Raw genomic sequence first — 25,297 nt, 5'->3', positions numbered from 1 at the left:
CTGACTTGAGGCTGGAGGAGAGCTCAGCATCTCTCATGTCAGACCTGCCAAAATGCACAACCTGAATAAGACTGTGATGAAATGTCCAATAAAACCAAGCTGAGGAACATTCTATAAATGACTGGCCTGTTCTCCTCAAAAAATGGCCACGTCACAAAAGTCAGTGTGACTGCAGGATGCTTTCAGGTTAAAGCAGACCAATGACACCTGAAAACTAAATCCTGTTTTATGCTGTGGATTTTTTTCTTTAGGATATTCTTCCAGAGGATATTCATTGAAACAACTTGTGAAATTTGAGAAAAGGTGTTTTATAAAAAGCCAGTTCTGTGGCTTTTATGCCAGTCATTTAATCTCCCTGACCCTCCATTTCTGCATTAAAATACAGAATAACATCTCACTTGTAAATATGCATTTAACCTAATTAGTCTTTTGCCATATTAATGTTCAAAACGGCATACCCTGGGCATTTCTAAGTCTTTTAGGAAAGCATCTAAGTCCTCACTAATCAATTCCTTATTAGGACATCAGAGGATTCCAGTTAAGATGGAAGGCTATACTTATTTTTTAAAAGGATCATGGCATGAAAATATTAAGCAATTAGAAATTTCTAGAATATGCCTAATAAAATAAATCTTTTCTTATAAAACCAAGAAATAGTTAGGCTGGAATTTTGGCACATACTCTAGAAGCTTACTTCCAGTTGCTTTGTAAATAAGTATTAGTTCACCATCCTATACTTGACATTTCAATAAATATTTGTTTAATGAATAAGCTACTTAAAAAGTGCTTTACAAAATTTAATTATAAAGTATGTTTATATCATGAAGCTGTAGGAATAAGGCAATCCAAGACATTTCTTACCCATTGATTTAACAAAAACACAACCAATACCTTTTGCTGAGCCCTAAATATGTGCCAGACACTCTGCAAGGCATTTTATGTAACTCATTTTACTTTAGGGGCCTTATTATATACACTTGACAGATTAAAAAAAAAAAAACCCTGAGGTTCAGAAAATGTAAATAATTCACTCATAGCCAATGAATGGGAGAGCTCAGTTTAATCTAGTCCCATGTAACTCCAGAATTCATGTTTTTCCTACTGCACTGCTCCTTCATTATGGAAAGCTCAATGAGATTCTAGGCAACTAAGAAATTCACAAGATTATGTGCTCCAACTTCAAGGAGTTTAGTAATGCAAAAAGTCAGTTGGTAGGTATAGCTAGGGAAGACAAATGCCATTTTGTGGTCTGGCCTGGCTAGGACACAATCACTATTGGCCAGAGCTTGTAAGGATTCAAAGAAACAGGTCATTTTATATGCTGTATTTATTACAAAAGGAAAGTTAAAGAGAAAATGTATTGTATATTTTCTTTTATACTATTGTCATTGTATATCAGGTACAAATGTCTCATAGGACCTTAGAAAAAAGAAGGTAGATTGAGGGGGAAAGGAGCTTCCACCTGGATCAAGGCTGAAGGTAATTCCTTTCTGGCCCCAAGGTGACTGACAGATGTCCATTTTCTTCAAGCTAAGCTTTTTAAACCTGAAGGCATTTAAAAAATATATTTTATTTATTTATTCATGAGAGACACACAGAGAGAAGCAGAGACATAGGCAGAGGGAGAAGCAGGCTCCATGCAGGAAGCCCGATGTGAGACTGGATCCCAGGACTCCAGGATCACGCTCTGAGCCAACCGCTCAACCGCTGAGCCATCCAGGTGTCCCCTGAAGGCATTTTTAAAGTTTCTCATTATTTGACTGCATGATTTTACACAAATCTCAGTGTTCTTCAGATATTTTTGTGGGGTTGGGCAAGATATAGTTCTCTCTCTCTCTCTCTTTTTGTCAAGATAAAATTCTTAAACATTGAAATATTACAAAGAGTCATTATGAGTGCCTTGGATGAACCCAGGGGTGAAGTGAGAGCTCTGATACACCATGCTTGGAGTCAGCCATGACATGGAATCTGATACTTTTTTCCCTAAAACCGTGTAGATACTGTAGATCCACAAAAGTACACGTGGACAAGACTGAGTGTTAAGAGAATAAAATTGTCAAATTCAGCTAAGAAAATCAGAGCATAAGTCTTTTACACTGATCTCTCCCATGGTGGGGCTTAAAAGTCAATCACAGCTTTGAAATTCCCACTGGAGAAGAGAGTAATCAAATTATCTTGGAGTCAGATGAAAAAGGGAGAGAGACAGGGAGATAAGCAGTCCAGTCACTTGATTCTCCACAACATGATGGCTTCGTTAAAGGTCCCAGTCTCTACACAGGACAATTATTGTCCAGAAGAAGCAAGGGAACCAGAGCTGGCCAGAAACTCTATCTTAGGCAGATATTATTCATGGAGAAAGAAGACTGAAGAAAGCCAAAAAATTCAGAAAGGTGAAGGTTCCATATGGGTTAACCAAAAAGTCCTATAAACTAAGATTTGGAAGACAATAAGGTCCTGTCCTCCTGAAAGATAAGTTCAGATAAATGACTCCTTTTTACATGCCCTTTCTTACTTTTACCAGGACTGGTACCATCAGTACAGAAAGCAGCCGGGTCTGGAGGGTTCAAGGTTCCCAGAAGAGGTCAGAAGTCTGGGCCAGCCAGCCCAGGTAGTGACAGCTTAAAGGGTACCCAGGTATAATGCTAAATAAAGTGAAACTGGGTTAAGTCTTAGAAAAGATTCTCCTTAATGGAAATGGATAGAAAAGGTATTTTAGAAGGCCTAAGTTCCTAAATGGTGCTTCTTGGAAATCTTTTCCTAGAAATGGGCAACTGAAAACCAGGTCCAAATACTACCCATGCCCCTCCATGATGGAGTCAATCTCCACATAAAAATGCTAGATCAGAAAGCTTTTAAAGGGCCTAGCAATATAGCCATCTATAGCCCTACTCGACAGAAAAGTCCAAGTTCACATTTATATAGAAGTAAACATTGATTCTCATGGGCTTTATGCCATTACAAGCAGGGAAACCTTTAATAAAACTACCAAATGAGATCATAGAAAAGGTGATTTATTAGGAAACAGCAGGAGGTAGTACGGGGCATCTTGCTGTTTTGTAGACGGCTAAAATGCCCCCTTCCCCAATATCAGATCCAAATCCCTTGAACCTGTGAATATTACCTTCTTTGTCAAAGCCTTGGCAGATCTGATTAAGGATCCTGATATTGGAAATTACTCTGGGCTATCCGGGGGGCTTTAAGTGTGATCACAGACATCCCTACCAGAGGAAGGCAGAGGGATATTCCACACAAATGAAAGAGGATAAAGGAAAGCAACTATAGAGACAGAGATTGGAATGATAAAGGCACATACTAAGAAATGCTGGCAGCTACCAGAAGCTTCAAAAGGCAAGGAAGGAATTCCCCCTAGAGCCTCCAGAGGGAGAACAACCCTGCTGACACCTAGATTTCAGCCTAGTGAAAATGGAGTCCCAACTTCTGGCCTCTAGAATTATGAGAAAATACATTTCTGTTGCATTCAGCCACCAGTTTGTGGCAATTTATTAGAGCAGCCATAGGAAATTAATACAAAGAGAAAAGATAAACCACTCTCATGGAAATGGGAATTAGTTGTACCTGCTTTTTCAAAGAAAGCCAAAAGTTCTAAGAAAAAAGAAACATTCTGGTTATTCAAACCCTTTGGGCCAGGACCCATGAGCCAAATTCCAGTCTGAACAATGACTAGGTGAGTAAGTGACAACTGAATATTTCTACACATGGAAAATATGCACATAATTCAGTGAGCTGCAACTGCAAAACCAAAATTGCCAAAATGAAACACTGGTAAGAAATGTCCAAAATGACTACTGAGTCTAGTTGCCACGGAGCTTGCTACTGAAGAGACCCTAAGAAATTGGGGGGGGCGGCAAGGAGGGCAAATGTGATCATTCACACAAAAACACTGATCCTTCTCTGCTTAGAAAATGAAAGGGCCCAAGTTTAATGATCCCATTTGCTCTCCATTAAGTTGTAATAAATTAATTTCTATCCTATGGGAAATGTGCTTGCAATTTCTTAAAATGTCAGTGTTACCTTGAGCAACAAACTTAGACTCCAGGAGAAGAGGTAACTGGACAAAATTCACAGCATAGAATGCATTGTATTATTTTCTAAGTGTGGCCCTGGAAAGCTGGGTTTGTTGTGTTGCAGTAACATTAACGAAGATGGACGGTCTTCCCTCCACAATGGCACAGTGGCTTAAATGCAGTTACTGGCTTTATGGAAAAGCAAAAAGGCCAGACATCAGAAACCTCAAAACCAGAACACTTTGCTTTTTAATGATTCCAAATGATCTAAACATTCACTGGAATGGAAATCACTCAATTAGCCCTGTGCTCTACTTGGAGTGCTTTATGGAATTCAAATCATACTTTGTTCACACATTCTTCTGAAATGAATGATAAGTCTCAATATGTAAAAAGTTCTCATTTCATAAAATTTGATGATTCACCTTCTCTGTGTCTGCATGTGTTTATTTATTTAGGGTATAAGATTTTCAGCACAAATTTCATGATTTAGCTTTTCCCATTTAGGGAGATGGGATATGATTGTGAGAAACAAGAATGTTACTTGACGATCTTGGTAGGTTGATGTGGGATGGTTTAAAAAATAGTGAATTTATTCTGAGATAAGAAAATATTTTGAGCTATAACATAACAAATGCATTCCTACAATTATTTTGCCAGTGTATGATATTAAGCATGATGGAGTATCTAGGTTTCTCTCACAAGCTATAACCATCTAGAGTCAATGATTTAAATGGTCATTTTTCTTTATCCATCAAAAAAAGTAAGAAAAGGTATGGGTTATGTGCAAAATGATACAATGGCTTTGCCTCCCCACTGAGGGTGGTAGAGGGCTGGAAACAATTTCATCTTTTAAGGTAAAGGTGTGAAAGCAAACTCAACCATCAACTGCCTAAAACATTCTCCCAGTTGGACACTTAGGTCATTGTCTAACTGAAATTAGAAATATCTGAATTTAGGAAAACTGGTGTAGAATGCCAAAAAGCATTCAAAGCCATTTGATTACATGAACATGGCTGAATAGTTCCAACTCCTAAAATTGAACTTGATTCCTGCCTGAGTCATATCTCTTTCCACCAACCAGACTGAAGAGGGCTGATCAAAGCACGTAGTACATGCTCAATAAATGTCTTCGTTAAGTAATTTCGGAGAAAAGGTTTTGATTATCTTCATCACCTCCAAAGTCTGCCTCCACCACTTCTTTTATGTCCCAAATTGTTCTGGAGCTGCTGGGTAGTAAATCCGAGCCCTAATGAAATGGCAACCAGGGTTCTATTCAGACAGGAGGCCATAAAATTGCAGATTTTAGGAAAAGATTTACATTCCATTTGCATATGAAAAAGGAGAGAGGATCTGGAAATGGGAAAGCTAGGAAAATAAATAATAAGTTTCTTTCTCTTCCCAAGTCACAAATAAAACTGTGTTTTTGAACACACAAGCTAAACACGATCGGAATGTCTTCAGATTAATGTCGGTTGTACTGAATTTATTGATGATACCCTGTTTTTTTTCCAATATAAATGCACTGCTTAAAAAAAACAAAAAAAAAAAAAATAAATGCACTGCTTTAATCTTTTCTAATTTTATTTTGACAAGAAGCACATGTTATTTTCATACTCAGAGACACACACACACACGGAAACAGTCAGAGTTAGCACTTGGTTTCTAGCTTTACAGAGTTTTCTCAGCATACTCTTTCCTCTCCTCACATTATTGATGTGTTTTATGACTACTAAAGTGGAGGGGTAGTTAGGGTATTTCAATGACATTTATTCAGAGGCATTTAGTCAAACACATATTGCAAAATATATCCTGCAAAAGGTCACCACAGCAGCTGCTCTAGGGAAGAGTCTTTTCAGTGGGTCCTCCTCGCTCTGGCCGCTGGGATGGGATCTTTGGAGCCTCCTCGCCCCTAGCCCTGGGGCCTCATTCTGCCTCCCAGCCTATGTCCTGCTCAAGGTTGAAATGCTTCACCCCAGGCATGAGGACCCGATGTTTCATCAGCCCCCTGCTCTCATCATCACTAAGGGAAGTATGTTCCAGAACACCAGGGGCTTTTCCCCAAAGGGAAACAGTAATTGGGTTATGGGGTGGCAGGCAAATGTCATTCCCTTCTAATGACCTCATTTCCATTCATTAAATCACTGTAGCACATTAGGATAAACATGGCAGCCAATTCTGGTGTCCCAGAAAAATTGCTTTCTCCTGTGAAACCAGTCTTTTGGCTACTGGGAGAGGAAAGGAACCTCTCACATTTCTAAGAACAAAAAGATAGTATCAGCAGCCTTAGCTAGCATTTAGTTCATGCTGCATGGGGAGCAATGTGCTAGGCATTTTGCATCCATTATCCATGTTAATCCATACACAAGCTCCTAGAAGAAAGGAAAGCCTGGTAGATAGGAGCATGACTTGGCATCAGAGGCCCTGGGTTCAAATCCAGATTCTGCTGCCCCTGAGCTGTGTAGCTGTGGGCAGGTTGCTTAGCTTTCCTGTGCTTTAGGTTCCCAGCCTGTAAGATGATGAGTAGTAAAGAAGAAAGTTTAGGACAGCACTTGGGACATGGTGAATGTTCAAAACGGCTTCAATTATCATTACTACTGTTTTCCTCATTTTACAGATGAGAAAACTGGGGCTTAAAAGATATGCAACTTGCTCTAACTCACAGAGCTAATCCAGGTCTGATTTTAGAGGCCAAGGGACTTGTCCTGAGCCACCAGCAGTCAGTAGGAGATCAAGGAGCAGCAACAGGGCTCCTGACTCCTAAGTGAGGTGTTGGCTTCACACTCACACCACAGGCATAGAGGAGAGTGTGGGCTACTGAGCTGAATATCTACAGACTCTAACTATATGTTAGATGATGCTTTAAGATACAGGACTTGTCACGTCCAGGAGTGTAATTTCATAAAAGGTCTGATATACAGTCTGGTGCCTTGTGATAATAAAAGAAGCTTGCCTTTGTCCTCTGAGACAAAAGCACTAGGCTGGGCTGCTGGTATGGTGGCTTCTGGCCTTGTAGGAGAAAGGCCCTGTGTGTTGAGAAGAGCCACAAACCTGGTCCATTCGAGAAGGATGGACCTCCTTCTACACCACACCTGATTTGTGGCACTGCTCAGCCTGCACTTTCAAACCAGCCTCCCCCTATCTCCACAGGAAAGACCAACAGTTGGGCCCAAGGATCCTGATCCCAGACACCCCTCTGCAGGTCTCTTCCAGCCCTGAGCTCCAACCTAACACCTCACTCGCCCAGCCAATACCTGCCATTGCTAATACATTTTCTTGACACTTGCCTCCTGGTTCTTAAGGTGGAAGGAATAATGAGAGGAAAAATAAAATCTTAAGATAATTGGATTTTAATCACTCAAGACTTTTATTGCCTGCCCTAGAGCCTTATAACTAGTTTGGGGTTTTAAAGATTTTATTTATTTATTTGAGACAGAGAGAGAGGAAAAAAAAAAAAAGCAAGCATGAACACTGGAAGGATTAGAGAGGGGAGGGGAGTAGATTCCCCACTGAGCAGGGAACCTGATGCAGGACTCAATCCCAGGACTCTGGGATCGTGACCTGAGCTGAAGGCAGATGCTTCACCAACTGAGCCATCCAAGCACCCTAGTTTGGGGTCTTAATTCCTGTTTATAATTGTGTGGTATTATAGAAGTGGTTTGTTTTCAGAGGAAAATGTATTACAAAGAGTGTTCAGATTACCAGGCTAGCTCACTGTGGTAGATTGTTCCATGGTTCCAATTATTCAGGGTCTCCTGTCTGTGAGATGAGTGTCCTTCCCCCACTCCACGGACAGCAGACTTGCTCACGTGACTTTCTTTAGTCAATGAGATGTGAGCATAAATGATACATGGCACATCTGAGCACAAACTCTAAGAGTCATCATGTGGTTCTAACCTCAATTCTTTTTTCCTCTGCTGCAAAAACAGCCAATGCCCAAGAGAGGGGCTGCCCTTTGACCTTGGGTCCTGGAATGAAGGCAAGATATAGAGCAGACCCATAGCCTCTCCACAGCCCATATACAGTATAAGTGAAAAATCAACTTTTGTTATCTTAAGCCATTGAGGTTTGGGAGTTGTTGGTAACTGCAGCATAAACTAGTAGATCCTGGCTACCATATTCACTAAAGCTTAGTTAGATCATATTCATCTAAAATATTAATGTTTGCAGTGGAAACTAATCCTTGAAATGATCACCTTCTTAAAAAAAAGTGGGGTTTTGTTTGTTTTGTTTTGTTTTTTAAAGAACTAGGGTCAGAGCCAAGGCATCTTTATAGAGCTGATATCATTCTTGTCATTATCCAAAATGCACACTGACTCTGGACAGGTTTTGATGCCCTTGGGCACACTAAACTTCTCACAGAAAATAGTTTTCATCCTAATTTATTTTTTCTTCCTTCCAGAGTGCATCTGTAAACTAGAGAATTCATACTTCCTCTTTTCAGTGCTACATTCAGAGCTTTTGCTAGCCTCATGATCTGGTCCCTTAAAGGCATCACAGACAAACGCAATTAATTGCAAGGCAAAAGCCAAATTCAGCTTTGCTACATCACATAGGAGAGAAATGGCTCGAAGGTCAAAGGCAGACATGTGGTTCACTCTTGCTATTTCTTCTAAACTTGACTTTGGAATGTTTTTTATTCCTTAAAATGTAAAGCCACAGCCAAATCATCAATCAAATCCATGTACACACTGTTTAAGAATGGAAAAAGAAGGCTGAATGGCAAGCAAGAATTAGAATTAATTAGAATTAGAACTAAGAATTTTTGAATATGATCCCAAAAAGATCATTTGGGAACACAGACTTTCTAGAAAAATGAAATCACATGTAAGCAAACAAACCCAGCCAGTCACATTCCTAGGATGCAAAAGAAAAAAAAAATATATATCAAAAGGCTTGAAGGCTTATCCATTTAAATAAAAAGATATGTGGATGGTGGTGGTGGTGGTAAAACGTTAGTGAAGTCTAAAACAGATGGTTCTGGATACACATTAAATACACACACATACAGAGTTATGTATATATATACATAACTATACTATGCTAAATAATGTATATAACTTTACATATTAAATCTAAATGGACCCAGACATATCCTGCAGGATTTACTCCTGCACCTTGGCTTCGGGTTTCCTTTTATTTATTTTTTTATTTTTTTGTTTTTAATATTTTTATTTAAATTCAACTTGCCAACATATAGTATAACACTCAGTGCTCATCCCATCAAGTGTTCACCCAGTTACCCCATCCCTTACCCTCCTCCCCTTCCGCAACCCTTTGTTTCCCAGAGTTAGGAGTCTCTCATGGTTTGTCTCCCTCTTTAATTTTTCCCCACTCAGTTTCCCTCCTTTTCCTTATAATGTGGGTTTCCTTTTAAATCTGTCTTCATGATAAAAGGATTCTTTTTCACTTATTAGACCCAGAGTTCGAATTTGCTTAGAGTTTTCTGACAATTGTGTCATCCTGTGCTCACTGCAAAGTGTCTGGTTTGAAAACCAGCACAGCTGAAATGAGTCATTGCCTGGGCAAAGGGGCACGTCAGCTGGGCTTAGCAGGATGAGGACAAGTAAGGGGCCGCCCTGCAGGGCCACCCAGCCCTGCCCACGGATGTCAGGACTCACCAGATTCTGTGTGAACACGGAAACATCCTCTGTGCTGTTATCAGAATTTACTCGCACCAACCTCCCCAGTCTAGGGGCACTTATAACCGTAAAAGTTACAGTTCTGTTTCCTTTGCTGTCTGCGTCATTGGTCACAGCTCTCAGGTCACCAGATGAAAGGGGTTTCATGGAACCTAAATGAAGATTAAAACACGCACTTAAGTATGAAGCATATGAAGGCTGCCGGTTAACAAAATGTTCTTATAGACCCTTGAAAATTCTGGAAGACACATGATTACATTTGGGGACTGGCTAGCTCTAACTCGAAATTGTGCTGGGAGGGGCTGGTGATCCCCAAGGCATCTATTTAAGGATGTGATTTGCTCCTGGAGCTGGAGATGAAGGAGGAAAATCAGATAAGATGGGTTCCTCAGTCCCTGCCCAGTCCTGCATGGCCCACTGATCCCCAGAGAAAAGAGGCAATGCCAGTGTGTGTGGCACTGGACTTGGCTCAGAGTGCAGGAAGGGGAACTGGCTGTGTGCCCTGAAAGAACAGGGGACAGTGCCCCGCCCTGGGAGGATGGACTCACCCTGACCTGATGTAGCTGCAGGTGCTCCATGGAGTGCCCATCTGTGGGCATCTGGAGGAGACTGTGGCTCTTGAGCAAGCATGAAACATCTCCAGGGGACCCCAGATAGGCAGGTCACAAGGACATTGTGGGGAGGGAAGGGGTTGTGCAAATGCCAAGGAAGGAAGAACCAGGAACACATGAGTCTGTGTGCTAATGCCACCAAATGTGGCAACGAAAAGCTAGAGAGGGTTGGGGAGATGTGGGTTAGAGCAGTGGTTCTCAACTGCTCTGTGGTGAAGGATCAGTGTTTTCCCCTCCCCCAATCCCCTGCAGGTTGCGAATATTATAAAATACAATAACATGTCACAGCCCTCTTTCAGCTTCTGGAGCTGGGGGCCCAGGATCCAAGGTCACTTGGGGAGGCCAAGGGGAATTATTCTGTACCCTCAGCCAGTGTTACATAAAGTCAAAACTAACACCCATTCTTTGTTACCTGCCAACGTAGGGCTCCCTCATCCTGTCAGGTGAATCATGTTTTTATGTATGCACTCTTTGGACATCCAAATTTCTCTATCTTCAGCTTTTTTTAGACCTTGTCCCACTATGCCTTCTTATTTCCTTCTTATAAAGGACTCTAACTTCTCACTTATTCCTCCCTGTCCAGGGCTACCTTTGGCAGGTAGGGGATGGGAGGGACTCTTTCTTTAGAATAATATAATTTAGGGAACCCTGGGGGCTCAGTGGTTTAGCTCCTGCCTTTGGCCCAGGGTGTGATCCTGGGGTCCCGGGATCGAGTCCCATATTGGACTCCCTGCATGGAGCCTGCTCCCTCTGCCTGTGTCTCTGCTTCCCTCTCTCTCTGTGTGTCTTTCATGAATAAATAAATAAAATCTTTTTTAAAAAATAGAATAATATCATTTAATTTGTCCTAGCCTTTTGGGGGAGAGGACTGACCAGAGATGTTCCAGGCCAAAAGTGCTTTTTTTCCTCAGTCAGGGTACACCAACCCCTCATTCCCTTGTCCGGCTATCTAACCTAGGAGGGTTTCTAGGGTTTAAGTCCTATTCATCAGTCATCTGGGCATGCTCAGGCAACAAGACTAGCTGGCTCCAAGCTGTAGCTGCCTGATGAGTATCTTTTATCGTTTAGGCCAATTCACAGAAAGCCAAACATCATTTCCCCCCCCAACCCACTTCAGTTTATCCAAGCATTTATAGTTTCATCACTAAGCTCCAGGCACTTAATTTAGGAAGGGTTTCTCTAAGGTGCCACCTAACTGTATATCCATAAAATAACCATCCTACAAGGAGTGTGTTAATAAAAGGGCTCATAACCATATCTGTTTGGCAAGCCCTCACTCCATATGCACCTCTTGGAGATTTGAAAAGCAAATCAGCATGTTAAAGACTCTAAGTCCTGGAGTAAAGAAATCTACTTTATTCTTCTTTTAAATACAGCATTTCTCAAACATACTTATATCCTATTATGTTTGTTTCATGAAAAACAATCACCTCCATGACAGCAAGAGTTTCAGGGTCACTAGCATAGGAGGCCTTGCTCATTTCTTCAATGGACATTATCAAGTGTGGGTCGGTGACAAGTCCTAATGAGGAGTAGAGATACACTAGGAAACAGCACAGACAGTCTTGCCATTCCTTTTGGATATCATGATAATCCTAACAAATGCAGATTTGTTTCCTCACTAAGAAGGGATAGCAAGTCTCAGAGATGTTAAACAATTTGCCTAATGGTCAAATGTAGGTCTCCCTGACTCCTAAATGTGTATTTTTAAAGTTGACACTACATTGTCTATACCGTACTACTTTAAGCTCAGGGCTGGAAGGATAACTGAGCTAGGAAATGTGATGAATCATTCAACCAATCTAATAGATTTTTCTCTCCACCTGCTGAACATGCTGCCAAACCTCTTCCCTGGTCCTTACCACTGCAGCCATACTGTATTATCTGGTATGCTCACCCCTCTTTGTCACCATTATTGAATTGCTATTGGTTCTGCAAGGACAGCTCAGGACCTGCCTGGCCAACAAGCTCTTGCTGACTGTTGCAGTCTATGGGAAATTATGCCCCACCCCGCCCCAAACTTGTGTGGCTCACCCAGTCTACACCACTCACTGGATCCTTAGCATATGTTTTGCATGGTTAGTGTACTCTTGAGGATAAGTCTCTTGATTCCCCAATTAGTAAGCCTTTAAGTTTTTCCTTAAGCATCGACAATCTTTTCTCACAGGTCTTATCTCCCACTAAGTCTTAACAGTATTCAAATCAGTGTTGCAAGACTAGCCAACTAAAAGGTTTTATAAATCTCTGCTCTAAACTCTAACAACACACTGTGATTTCCTTCTGCTTTCTTGTCTCCCTCAATTCCCACCACAAAGGACAGATGGCCCATCAGTGAGATGTGATTCCCTCTATAGCATGCCTGAACCCCAAGGGGATTGAAGTGACACAGTCGGCTCTGAATACCCTTCACTGATCAGCTACTGTGTAAGCTTATATTCTAGACTAGCTTGTCTCTCAAGGTCAACCCCTCCTCAACATTTTTTGTAAAAGAGCCAAGTACCATTTGGATATGCAGGAAAACTAGGTCCTAAGGCCACAATATGTTCTAACATGTCACAACTAAAGATAAATAAACCCATCTGATGGTAGCATTCAAGGTGAAAAACTGGTTATAAAATTTCCTGGGGAATAAATTTTGCAGGAAGAAGTAGAACGAAGGTGTGTGTATCTGTGTGCACATATGTGTGTATGTGCATTTATGGATACATATATATATACACACACAATAACAAAATGAAAATATACATTGAGTAGACATTATTTTCCTAGTTCACACACAAAAAGAGTTCATTTAGAACTGCAGTCCTTCCTACTTTAAAATAACTTGAGTTAAAAAATGACTTTCAGGTTTGGCAGGGCGCAGAAGCTCTGGTTAACCTTAAAATATCCACCCGTTAAGTATTCTTCTAAGTATTTTGGCTCACCCTACAAATTCTTCCAGGTCTCAAGTCAGGGCCACTTTTTAAGACTAAGTCCACGAGGAAGGCAAAACAGCCTGGCCAAAGTCTGCCAGGCTGGTGGAAAAAGTCCAACTGGTATGGGATCAGTGTGAGTAAAAACAAAAGTTGACTGATGCTGGGTTGCAATATTTTCCTACTCCAAGAGAGTGAAAAACATACAAAATTTCTACACCATCATTGCTGTTTATTAAACTGCTATGCATATTTTCCTGGTTGTATATATCAATCCATCAATAATATCAAGGAGACAAAATAAAGATGATGGCTGCATTGTCAGAGAACTGGTATTCTAAATTGAGACAGCCCTGGAACACAGGCATGTCCATAAAGGAGAGAAGCTGCTGTGATTCCAGCACAAGATTTGAGGTTGGAGTTGGAGTTGGCACTTGGTCTTGGGGCTTATGATTCCTGTTAGTTATATGACTCTGAAGCTGTCTGAGCCCGTGTTTTCTATCAACGTTGCATCATGCCAAATAGGGATGATGCAACTTACTTGAATATACATTATTTCATTTAAATCCTTAAAACAATCCAATGCAGTAAATGAAAATGTAAAACACAATAAAAACACAGTTATTAATAGTATCTGGATGTCCATTCTATAACAGGAATAGATTTCCTGCTATTATGGTTCTATAAAATCTATTGTTCTATAAAAAGCAATACGGTTTCCCTGGTATTTCAGAACAAATAGATCAACTGGAGTGTGCAAGAGCCACAGTAGCTGACAGCTGACACCTGGAGTCAGACTCTGTGCCCCCCTTCCCTCTCAGCCAAAGTACCACCTAATAGATGAGGGAGGCAGAGGTCACTCAGAGCCTACTCCCCGCAGGACCTGTCATGATGGGGAGGGGGCGGTCCTGAGGGAAAATGGAGAGTGGGGCATCTGTTATCATCCCCCCACAACTTCACACAGCAGCAGGGACCAACATCCTCCAGTGGCTACTGTAGAAGCCAGCTGAGCAAGGCTCACTTGTGTCCCTGGAGAGAGGAGGAGATGTGGTCATCAGAATCACACCCACATCGGGGACTTCTGATGCAGAACAGAGTGGGGCCCCCACCACTTGGGACATTAGGATAAGCAAAACACCGAGGACAACTGGACCGAGCGACCCATAAGGTCCATTCCAACTCTAAAATCTGTGATTCTCCAGTAGTCATTTCCACACCCACCCAAATGGATATTTTATCAGCCCTAACAGCCACATAATGGAAATGTACATTAAAATTCATCTTCTGGGGCACCTGGGTGGCTCTGTCAGTTCAGTGTCTGCCTTCAGCTCAGGTCATAATCTTAGGGTCCTAGGATCGAGCCCCACATCAGGCTCTCTACCCATTGGGAGCCTCTGCCTCCCATTCTCCCTCTGCCTCTGCCTCTGCCCCTCCTCCTGCTCATGCTCTCTCTCTCTCTCTGTCAAATAAATAAAATCTTAAAAAAAGAAAATAAAAGAAAGAAAATCCATCTTCCTTCTTACTGGCCAGAAACTGGAGCTGGAAATAAGTCACAGCCTGGGGATGGGGGCCAACATGGAAACCAAGAATAACAGACCTCAGGTGCTAGTTAGAGGGAAGCTTGGAAAAAGGAGCCCTTGCTTTGTGTGAGGATAACACGCAAGTTCTGGTGCAGGATTCTCAGAGCCAGTGGGGACAGATCAGGATGGGTGGAGTGCATTTTGGTAGGGAAAAGGAACCGCACACTTGGGGCTGGGTCCAAATGCTAAACAGAGGGCTATGAAAACTATATATTTTGCATAGTTCCACAAAGGTGACAAGAGAATTCGGGCCATTTTCATATATTTTTCTTGCTAAACTAATATTCAGTAAAAGAGATGCCAGAAACACAAAACTTCTAAGCTGTAGTGGCTATAACTCCCCTTCAATCTAACACAACTGTCAAGAATTACTATACCAAAGTTTAGCCAGAATAGATGGAAAATATTTTATCTTTTGCAGGAACCAGATTTACTCTGATTTTAAGAACATTTTTTTCCAGTAGATTACTACATTTTTCAGATTACTAGGGTATAGTAATTTGCTTATTTTTAAACACTAAATGGCACCCTCGTTGCCTTACAGAAATCGATGGAAACATCACAGCTATTCCCAGAGACAAATTATGGAATATAAAAAGATTTTGGAGTAGAAGAATCTGGGTTAATGTATCTTTAATTGGATTTTAATAAGATTTCTTTTCTTGAACTCAAGTGCTTAAGGCAACTAAGAATGGCAACATTTCTCCTAAAAAAACAAAAACCAAAAAACAACAACAAAAAAAACTATGTTTCTGTTAAAGTTACAGTGACTTTTCTCTAGGTCTTCTTTAGAAGTATGTGAGCTTTATCCACCATTTACCGATCATACAGCCAAATGACATCATCTTTCTAAACCACAAATCCTGCCAGCTTCCTGTAAATATATCACCTCCCTCACATACGTGTCACTAATAAAAGACTAGTACCATGCCCAGTCCCATGGATCTCAATCCTGGCTGTATTTCAGAACCACCTGGAACTTAAAAAAATATAATGATGGCCAGCCCCTATTGCAGAGGCTCGCGTTCAACTGCGGTAAGGTGAGGCTCAGACATGGCTATTTTTAGAAGCTTCCTGGTTGCGAGTAACTGGCCTGAGTGACCACAGAATAACCATAACTCATTAAATTATTACTATCTCTCTCCATCTATGTTTTACTGGTAATGCATATCAAGTAAACAAGTCACTGTGTAAAGACTCTTTTTTTTTTAACTGTAACATAAATTTTATTATTTTCTGTTTGGTCTACCTCAGTACATTTTTTTTTTCTAAATAACAAGCTTAAATGTTTGTCATTCTTTTTTATTACCTCTGCCATTGGGTAAATTTTTCCCTATCCCTGCAAGGAGGGTATTGAGCCAGCAATGCTCACTTTGATTTTTCCATCTCAGCCAAGCTGAGATTCTTGGTAACCAACAGTCCAGAGGCTTCAGGGTTCTAAGGGCCAGCACTCAGTGAAATCCCTCACAGCCCCTGATGCACAGGGTTTTTATATTCAGAAAAAGAAATTCCAAGATCTAGACGATCACTGCAGAACCTGGCTCTCCTTGCTTCATCAAGGACCCTTGGAGAGAGTAGGGGAAAAGTGCACATGGATCATGGCTGCTGTGAGGACTCCTGTCCCATGGCTCTTTACCAGCACACCCTCTCTGGACGAACAAGGGAGGGAAAAGAGGCGGGTGGACAGAGCCAGCCTTGCTTTTGCTGAATTCCTGCAGAGAGGACTCTTTCTGGGACTTTGTAACTGTTGTTAGGATCACTCTATAGGAAACGATGATACTTTTTACCATGCAGGTAGAACTTTCTAAATAAATTGAAAACCACTTCTCCCCAAATGCAGTCAAGTTAAAATCTTACCTGGAAAGATGCTCAATCCTCGGTTTACTTCTAAGCTAAGAGTCAGGGTTCGAGCAGTGATGCTAAAAATTTGTCGTGGTGCAAAGTTCAAACCATCAGTAACCTGAAAATTAAAGCCTCCTGACATGGCTCCTTCAAAAGAAGAATTACACTCTGGTCACTTGGGGTGTTCTGCAGAAACCACCCATTTTTGCCCTCTCTCCCACCTACCTGATCCCCCTGCAGAGCAACACCTATCAACTGGAGAATGTGTTAATAGAGTCACTGAGCTCACCAAACCAAGCACCGCCAGCATGTGAAGTTAAAAGAACGTTAATAAAGGTCTAAAATGCATGCTCTTCCCCCCCCCTTTCCCCCTCCTTGTGACCTAATAAAAGAAAGCAAAGACATTACCTGCAAAAAATTTTTAAAAATATTTTTAAACATATACATCACCTGCATTTTATTATTTTGGAATCAATTTACACCAGCAAATGTAACACATGCATGTGGTGTGTGTACACACACACAAACACAAACACGCACACATATACCATTTCTGAAATATTGATCGTGCTTACTTAATAATACCAAAAACCAAAACTAGGGGGAAGTTGGGGTGTCTTGTGGCTCAGTCAGTTAAGCATCTGCCTTCTGCTCAGGTCATGATCTCAGAATCCTGGGATTGAGCCCCACATCTTATTGGGCTCCCTGCTCAATGGGGAGTCTGCTTCTCCCTCTCCCCAAACCCCCCAATTCATGTTCTCTTTTTCTCTCTCAAATAAATAAATGAAATCTTAAAAAAACAAAAACAGGAGGGAAGTAAATAACACTTAGCCCCTGCCTCCCAATAATTTCTAATTATTCACTGAACTCGAACTAGCTGTTTTCTGCTGAGGTGATAAAAAGTAGGGAAAGATCCAGGCCGGCTTTTGTTAAATTCCGGCTAGAAGAGAATTGTACTTTCACACTTCTGTCATAGGATTCGTGATATCAATAAAGTTATAAATTAACTTATGTGTGTAACAGAAATTGAGACGGCCCCCTATCGATCCTGTTCCCAGGAGTACTTTACCAGTCTGACTCACAAAGCACCAGGCAAGCTCACAATGTAGAGAGCCTGATGTTCGCATTCCCATCGCCCTTTGAAAATGTTCAGCCAGCAGTAAATCTGGAGGCCCACAGGTCTTTGCATCATGTAATGGGTAGAAATGTCCTCTTTGTTGCCCTCAGGGACATGTGGCAAGAAACAAAGAAGGCAGGGTCAGACTTTGCAATTACGTACAAGTACTCCCTTAATAACACAATTTAATAAAAGACTGGTCGATGGCTTGACAGCCTCTCCAGTTTCTGTTATCTACACACGCCCAGAGTTCCGAGTCCTCACAAAAAAAGATTACAGACTTTAAAACATTTTCCCGATGCACTCAAAAGTCATCGTTTTTTTTTAAAAAAGAGAGAGAGTAAATTCTGAGTCTGCCTAATTTCGAACAGGGTCCCACAATCAAATTTTGTCTGCTTGCTTGTTTTTACTAGAAATAGCACTTTGAAAGTTGTATTTAATGAAACATGAAATTAGGGAGAGAATGCTTTCTGCCACTAGGCACTTTCAACATTTCATGAATCCAGAAATAGTGGGGAAACTGAATCAAAAGGAATCCTATCAAAATACATCCTAGAATAAAAGCCTGGAAATGCCCACACTGTCACACTATGACTAAAGAGAAGAAAGGAGGGAAACATGAAAGTAGGGGAGACCTGTAGATTTTCTGTTGCACAACCTCAGATCTTTCTGACAGTACTTTGCAAAGGGCAGCCTTCAATCACACAGACTCCCACATCTTGGCCTTATCAACCTATTTAGGTTGTTAGGTGAAAAATGAATTAGATTAACGGTAGAGCACTTTGCAAATATAAATGGTCAGGGAGACTAATTAAATGTAGGCCTTTGTTTGGGGCTCATGATGGACAGATGCAGCAAGGAGAACCAGCTGGTCTCAGCAACAGCCTCATCTGTGGTGGGGCTCCAGACACTCTGAGAGCCATTACTGCCTCTACAGCCATTTAGAAAATGTAATCGATTGACTCTCAAAGAGCTTGTCTTTAACTCTCTTTCCTGCCTTTTTTAGGTGAAATTATTTTCTCTACCAGCCAAAACTGAACATGGACCTGGTAGTTGACAAATAAATCCAGAGAGCTAATTTTCATTTTAGTCCCACAAATAATAAGTGTACTTCTGTAACCTGCTTTATACTTCAGTGGGGGGGCAGCCCATGGAGAAAGCCCAGCTTTCGGGTCAGCATAGCTTACATCGTTTTGAACCTCAGTTTCTTCATCTCTAAAATGGGATCACTGCTTCACGTGGCTCAGAGGACTTCTGCAGAGTAAATGTGTGTAACAGAAATTGAGTCATGTGACTGCACCTCCCCGGGTGCCAGCATGTGCCTGAGCGAGGATTCCTTTTTCTTGCAAACTGCATCACTGTAGAAATCTGAAACTCTCCTTGGGGGGAGTCTTCAGAGCAGTTCTCTCCATTTTGAAAATAGGATAATCCTTCAAAAAATAAAAACCCTTCTAGGCCCTCATCTAATAATACTTGGATTGTTGATATCTAATAATCAAAACCACACATAATTGGAGGAAACTTCCTATTACTTCAGTACCTCTTTAAATCCTCTTTAAATGAATTGTGTTTTATTAATCAGCACATGTGTACACATTTAGAAAATGAGGACATACATCCATGGAAAAGATCATCTAGTCTAGAAACAAGGCTTCAGTAGATATGTGGGTAGATTTAGTATCTCACTGCAATAAAATTAACCCTGCAAGTCCCCAGGCCACAGGTTGGAATCACTAGCTGAGAGCATTCACATAGTGAATTATTTTCAAATTATTTGGGGATTCTTTGCATCAACTGCAAAGATATCAGGAAATCACTAGATTTGAATTGAGAAGATTTTTTAATCTTCATTTTCTTTACCATATTTTCAAAGAAGTTAATAAAAATGGCTGACCAGCTATGCCTGCTTGCTTTCCCCTCATGCCCCCTGGCACATGCACCCTCCCATCCGCCCCTGCAGCCTGGGAATGGGTTCCTTCCCTTCTCTGTCCAGAGATAGGGGCAGCCCAGAAACAAAGCCAGACTAGATCACCCCTTCCTCAGGTTTACAGTAGCCCTTTGGCTTACTGATTAACAGAAGGAAGAAAAAAAAAAAGCCTTCTAATGACAGAGTCTCTTAGAATCACAGCTATATTCATTCATTTGTTTATTCATGCATTCATGTGTTTAATAAATATGCTTGTTTTGTTCACTCAAGTACCCCTAGCATCTAGAACATGACCTGGCACATAAAAGGTACTCAGAATTATTTCCTTCTTTCAACACATTTTTATTAAGCACCTACTTGTTCTCGTCACTCTTTGAGGTGCTGAGGATACCAGAGCAAACAAAACAAAGATCCTGCTCTTGTACAGTCTAGTATGGAAGACAGACAACAAACAAACAAAGCAATCCATACTACAGTGGTGGGAAGTCCATAAGGGATGCAGAGGGAGAGAGAAGAGATGCTGTTTTAATGAGTGGTCAGGAAAAGGCTCTCTGGGAACGTTACACTTGAGCATAGACCTTACATGGCCATGTGAGTAAGCCATGTGCGAGTTATAGGTACTCTCAGATGTTTGCTATCATTAGCCTGACTACAACATGCCACTTAAAAAAAAATTACAGACCCCAGAAAGCTTTTTGATGGCTTGTGGTTTTCAAGTCAGCAACTACTAGTTTTGATGATCATGTTAACCTCTGAAACACATTTTAGTTTCTTGTTACTTTTCTCCATGACATACCAGTGTGTACAAATATGAGCTGGCCCTTGTTGATTTGAGCCTGGGTGAAGTTCTGGATGCTTTGGCCAGGAAAGGACTGGAGAGCCAAATGCCCGTTGCTGGGTGGAGTGACCCAGTAGGTGAGGTCCTGCGGGGAAGAGTCCTTATCTTCTGCACAGAGGTCACCTCTGGTAATCTCAGTGACAGAATTAGCCCACACCTTAAAAAAGGAAAGAAGCACAGATTTTGCAAAGACTAATTCCAATCATATCATATCAGCAAACCTGAGAGCTATGCTACTCTGGCCTCTTGCACAGAGATTTAGAACCTAAAGCAATTCACCAGAGTGTTTAAAACATGAGGATTCTTAATTCAAAACAGGCATATAGTTAAATACCAGATGAAATTCAGGGCATGCTGTAGTGTTTGTTTAATTTATGAGGTTTATGAGGTCCCAATAAGAAATAATGCTCATAATTATTTATTCAAAAGTAATGATTTAAAGTGCATTTTTAATAAAGTATAATAACAATAAAAGCTGATGGTAACTAACCACCTTCTGTATGCCTGGCCCATGCTAAGCATGGAAGCATAAGAATAGACTCTACATGGAATATCAGATCATTGTAGAAACTACCTCAGGGGGTTGATTTAAGGATTTCTATTCATTGTTTTAAGAAGTAATGATTTCATCACCTTTTAAGTATTTGAGGGAAAACACACATTGCACATTTTAAAATTTTTCCTTTATTTTACCAATCTTGCAGGAAAACACATATCTGGTGTCTATGGCCTTGCAAGGTCTGCTGTGCTGATAGCTCATCTGCAATTATTTCTGAGTAATAGTCTCTATTTTCCAATTACATTTAAAGATCTATTTACCTTGCCTAAATATCCTAGTTCCACAATTCATCATTTATTGAGCATCTACTATGTTCCAGGCAATGTTCTAGGTGTTTGCAATCCATCAGTGAACAAAACAGAGTCCTATTCTCATGGAGCCTGCGTTCCAGCAGGAGGGGATGAAGGAGTACAGGGAAGAAACAAAGGCATAATAAAGAAATGAACTATGTAGTCAGTTAGAAGGTTATGGGCACTAAAAAAATAAAGCTAAATAAGGGACTCAGGAGTGGAAGAATGTAAATCAGAGGCTCATCTGGAGAAAAATCAGGAGGTGGTGAAGGAGGGGCCACGTGGATATCTGGGGAAAGAACATCCAGGGAGAGGGAACAGCCCTAAGGTGGGAGTTTGAAGAGCAGCAAGAAGTCAGTACGGCAGGAGCAGAGCAAGTAAGATAAGAAGGACAAGAAGATGAGTCAAAAATGTAATGAAAAGTCAAATCCTGCAGCATCTTCATGGCCAATGTAAGAACTTTGGTTTTTACTTAAGTGCAATGGGGAATCATCATAAAGCTTTAGGTGAGGAGGCTTGGTCTTAACAAAGCCCTGTGGCTTCTGTATCAAGAATAAACCATGGGAAGGCAGAGGTAGAAGCAGGAAGACCAGTTAGGAAGTGACTACAATAATCCTGGAGAGAGATGAAAGAAGAGAGTGGCTGGAAACTGTTGAGGTGGTAAGAAGTGGTCAAATTCTGGGTGAGGTGTGGAAGAAGGAAAGGAAAAAGATGACTCCATGGTTGGGACCTCAACACCTAAAAAGACAGAGTTACCATCGACTGAAATGAGGAGAGCTGCAGAGAGGGTGGATCTGAGAAGATCAGGAGTTCAGTTGTGAATGTGTTGAGATGAAAATGCTTATTTAGACATCAAATCACATTTGATGGAATAAGGCTGTTTTCAGTTTCTATAGTCATACAGTCACATGGTATTTCACTAACTAAAAATGGGTGGCATTATCACTACCTAAATTTTCACATTTCTATCTGTATTTATAAATGTCTTCCCTATAGAAACACCACGCATATTTTTCAGCTTATGTCATTCTTTGCTCTCTGACTAGAGCCTTAACATCTATGCTTGTTACCAACTTGTTTAGAAATTCAGTCCTCAGTGATTTAATAGATATCTCTCCGGTCTAAGAGGCTGTTTTCTTAGAAACATAGGGAGTTTGTGAAATATCTTAATTCATGCTCACCCATTATCTAATAACTAAACAGAATTTGAGAAAGGAATATCGGAAAATGCATTAAGATTCCTACATTTTCATATGAGGCATGATACACCACATTAGCAATGAAACCTTGGACACATTTCTTAATTTCCCTGAGCCTTAATTTCCTCATTAGTAAACTAGGAATGATAGAATTATTATGTATAATGAATGATTTAACATGTGTAAAGTACTTAGAACAAGCTTCACCTGGCATTAGTAGGAATTCAATAAATACTAGCTCTATGTTATCCGTCTTCTTCATCAGATTTGGTTCTGAAGATAAATATGATTTTTTAAATATTACTTAAAAGTCATTTTGAGTATCATGATTACCATTATTGGAGCCATTCTGTAATATGTACTGTTAATTAACATGTTCATCTCACAGCATCTCTCCATAATTTGGAGTGAATTTCATGATTGTATTCTCGGTGGATGCTCCTATATTTTGGCTTTTGGAATACGGCCATTAATGATTTTTCAGCCTTAAACTCTAAGGACATCGGTTTTTTTAATAGGTACCAGAAATGCTAATCAACCTAATGTTCAAATTATAAGGTTTTGGTTTTCAGTTAATCCATGGCAAGGCTACAGTGTTTCTAAAATATACAATTGGACTATTTAACACAATTCCAAGGCCTTGATTCTACTTTTTCACTTTTTACATTTTAAAATCTATCCATGTATCTCATTTTCCTTTCTTTAAGAACTCAAGCTGATTTGGAAATGTACTGCCATTCTCTTCTCGTGACTCGTAGATACTCATTTTTTCCAGCACCGTGCACACAAAAGCTGGATGAAGCATGTTTTCCACTGCAGTTACTCTTCTGTGCAACTCTGCTTTTGCCCCCTCTTGCCTCTGGAATATACCATCTTTCAAACCAAGTGGAAAACCTGCCACTCAAAACAAGACCTTGTAACTTCAGGTCTTTATTTCCACTCAAACCAAATTTAGTTCAATGAACAGCCCTGCTGCTTTGGGGGAGAATTGATTTAGTGCCCAGTCATTGGTAATAGCAACTTCAGATAGATGGGGAAAAGAAAAACAAAGGTCCCAAACTTGAGTGCAGAATTAAAAGTAATCCAAAGCCCAAGAAATAAGGGTTTAAGGATTAGATATCTGAAAAAAAAAAAAATAGCCCATTAATTGGAACACAGTTTTAAAAATTTGCCTTTAACTTAAACAGAAGGTCAATGGGATTTAGAAACCTAATTATAATCCAATAGAATCCTAACTATGCTTCTAATGTTTAAAAACCCAGACCTTTGTTTTGAGTCTCATATGAGGGATGTGAAATGTTTATAGTTACTATCCCACTATCTGTCCCTTCTGGGCCTTCTGTCAAAGACTCAAGCTCTGCTGCTTTAATTCTTCCACTGCCCCTAGCTCTTGAAGCTCTTTTTAGTGATGACAAGTGGTTATCAGAAATAAACAAATGATTCTATTTTTGGTATAAAAGACAACAACAAAACAAAACGCACAGTGTTGGAAGCCAAAGTCAAAAAACAGGAAAACGAAGCCCCCTTGTGGACACAAATACATTTGATCTGGTATGCACGAAAATTTCTGGTGATGCCTGAATACAAAAGTACTCAATAGAATATATTTTAGAGTAAAATGCAAAGGATTCACCAGAGTTGATCTAACCCCAGTTTGTCATGACGGAAATGGTTTCCTGTACCACTGAATGACTTTGGAGAACAGCCAGCCACAAGTTCTCTGGCTTAATGAAATGTTGTTTAAAGTACTTCTGCAGAAAGAAATATATTTGAAATGCTAGCATAGAATGGTTAGCATTCAGGTATCTGCCTTTGAACTCCTATCCAGAGTCTGAGATGCTATCAGCTGGTCTACCGTCTATGTTCCCAATTGCTTTTTCCCAAGTAGACTGAGATAATCCTTCTTGCCACTTGCTTGAAGCTCTGATGACAAGAAAAGAAAGTGGGTGGTCATATAGGATAATCTGAAGGTCTTGAGAAAATTCTGTTTGAAAAGTCAAAGACAGCATAGAATCTCAAGACTATGGTGGTTAATTTTATGTGTCAAGTTGTCTAGGCCATGGGTACCCATATATTTGGTTAAACATTATCCTGGGTATTCTTATGAGAATGTTTTTGGATAAGATTAATATTTAAATCAGTTGACTGAGTAAAGGAGATTACTCTCTTTCACGTAGGTGAGCCTCATACATTAGTTGAAGGCCTAAGTAGAACAACAACAACAAAAAAACCCTGATCCTCCTGCAAATAAAGAGAATTCTCTTCTGTCTGACTGCCTTTGAACTGGGACATCAGCTCTTCTTATTGATCTTCATATGGGAACTAAACCATTGGCTCTCCTGGGTCTCTAGCCTGCTGACTAACCCTATAGATCTTGGAACTTGCACACCTCCATAATCACATGAGCCAATTCCTCATAATAAATACATCTATCTATCTATCTATCTATCTATCTATCTATCTATCTATCTATCTATCTCTTTACACACACACACACACACACCAATCCACAACTCAAGCATGGTTTTGCTGTTGAAGACGATGTTCAGAGAAATTTTGCTTAAGCTGGGAAATTTACAAACCTTGAACTCCAGTCTTCTACCTTTAATTTAAAACTTTTAAGGCAAAGAATGAGGGACTTACAAGATAAATAAATGAATAAACTCAGAAAGAGCCAGAGTCAAATGGCTGCATCCACTGAAACTGGGAAGTTGCACCCTCCTGGCCTGGACCCAGGCTTCCCAGGAAAGAAGGC

At 40.4% G+C, this 25,297-nt stretch overlaps 1 protein-coding gene across 6 annotated transcripts in view; it reads right to left on the bottom strand.

Moving 5' to 3' along the window:
- Positions 1-25,297, bottom strand: part of LOC112928292 (chondroitin sulfate proteoglycan 4-like) — a 67,633-nt gene that overhangs the window by 17,465 nt on the left and 24,871 nt on the right. For 4 of the 6 annotated variants that reach the window (XR_012001249.1, XR_012001248.1, XM_072756924.1 and 1 more), the window contains exons 6-8: positions 20,453-20,651; positions 16,628-16,759; positions 9,647-9,819 (exon numbers count right to left, since the gene is read on the bottom strand). Coding sequence is in view for 3 of the 6 variants with exons in the window: in XM_072756924.1 (XP_072613025.1) it covers positions 9,647-9,819; positions 16,628-16,759; positions 20,453-20,651 (504 nt within the window). In the remaining 3 variants the exon portion in view is untranslated. The remainder of the gene's footprint in view (positions 1-9,646; positions 9,820-16,627; positions 16,760-20,452; positions 20,652-25,297) is intronic. The other 2 variants (XR_012001250.1, XM_072756926.1) reach the window with 1 other exon arrangement.

Source organism: Vulpes vulpes, chromosome 4 (assembly GCF_048418805.1).
Source record: "Vulpes vulpes isolate BD-2025 chromosome 4, VulVul3, whole genome shotgun sequence".
Lineage (NCBI taxonomy): Eukaryota > Metazoa > Chordata > Mammalia > Carnivora > Canidae > Vulpes > Vulpes vulpes.
Note: the sequence above shows the minus strand (reverse complement) of the source record. Positions and strands in the feature narration are given on the sequence as shown.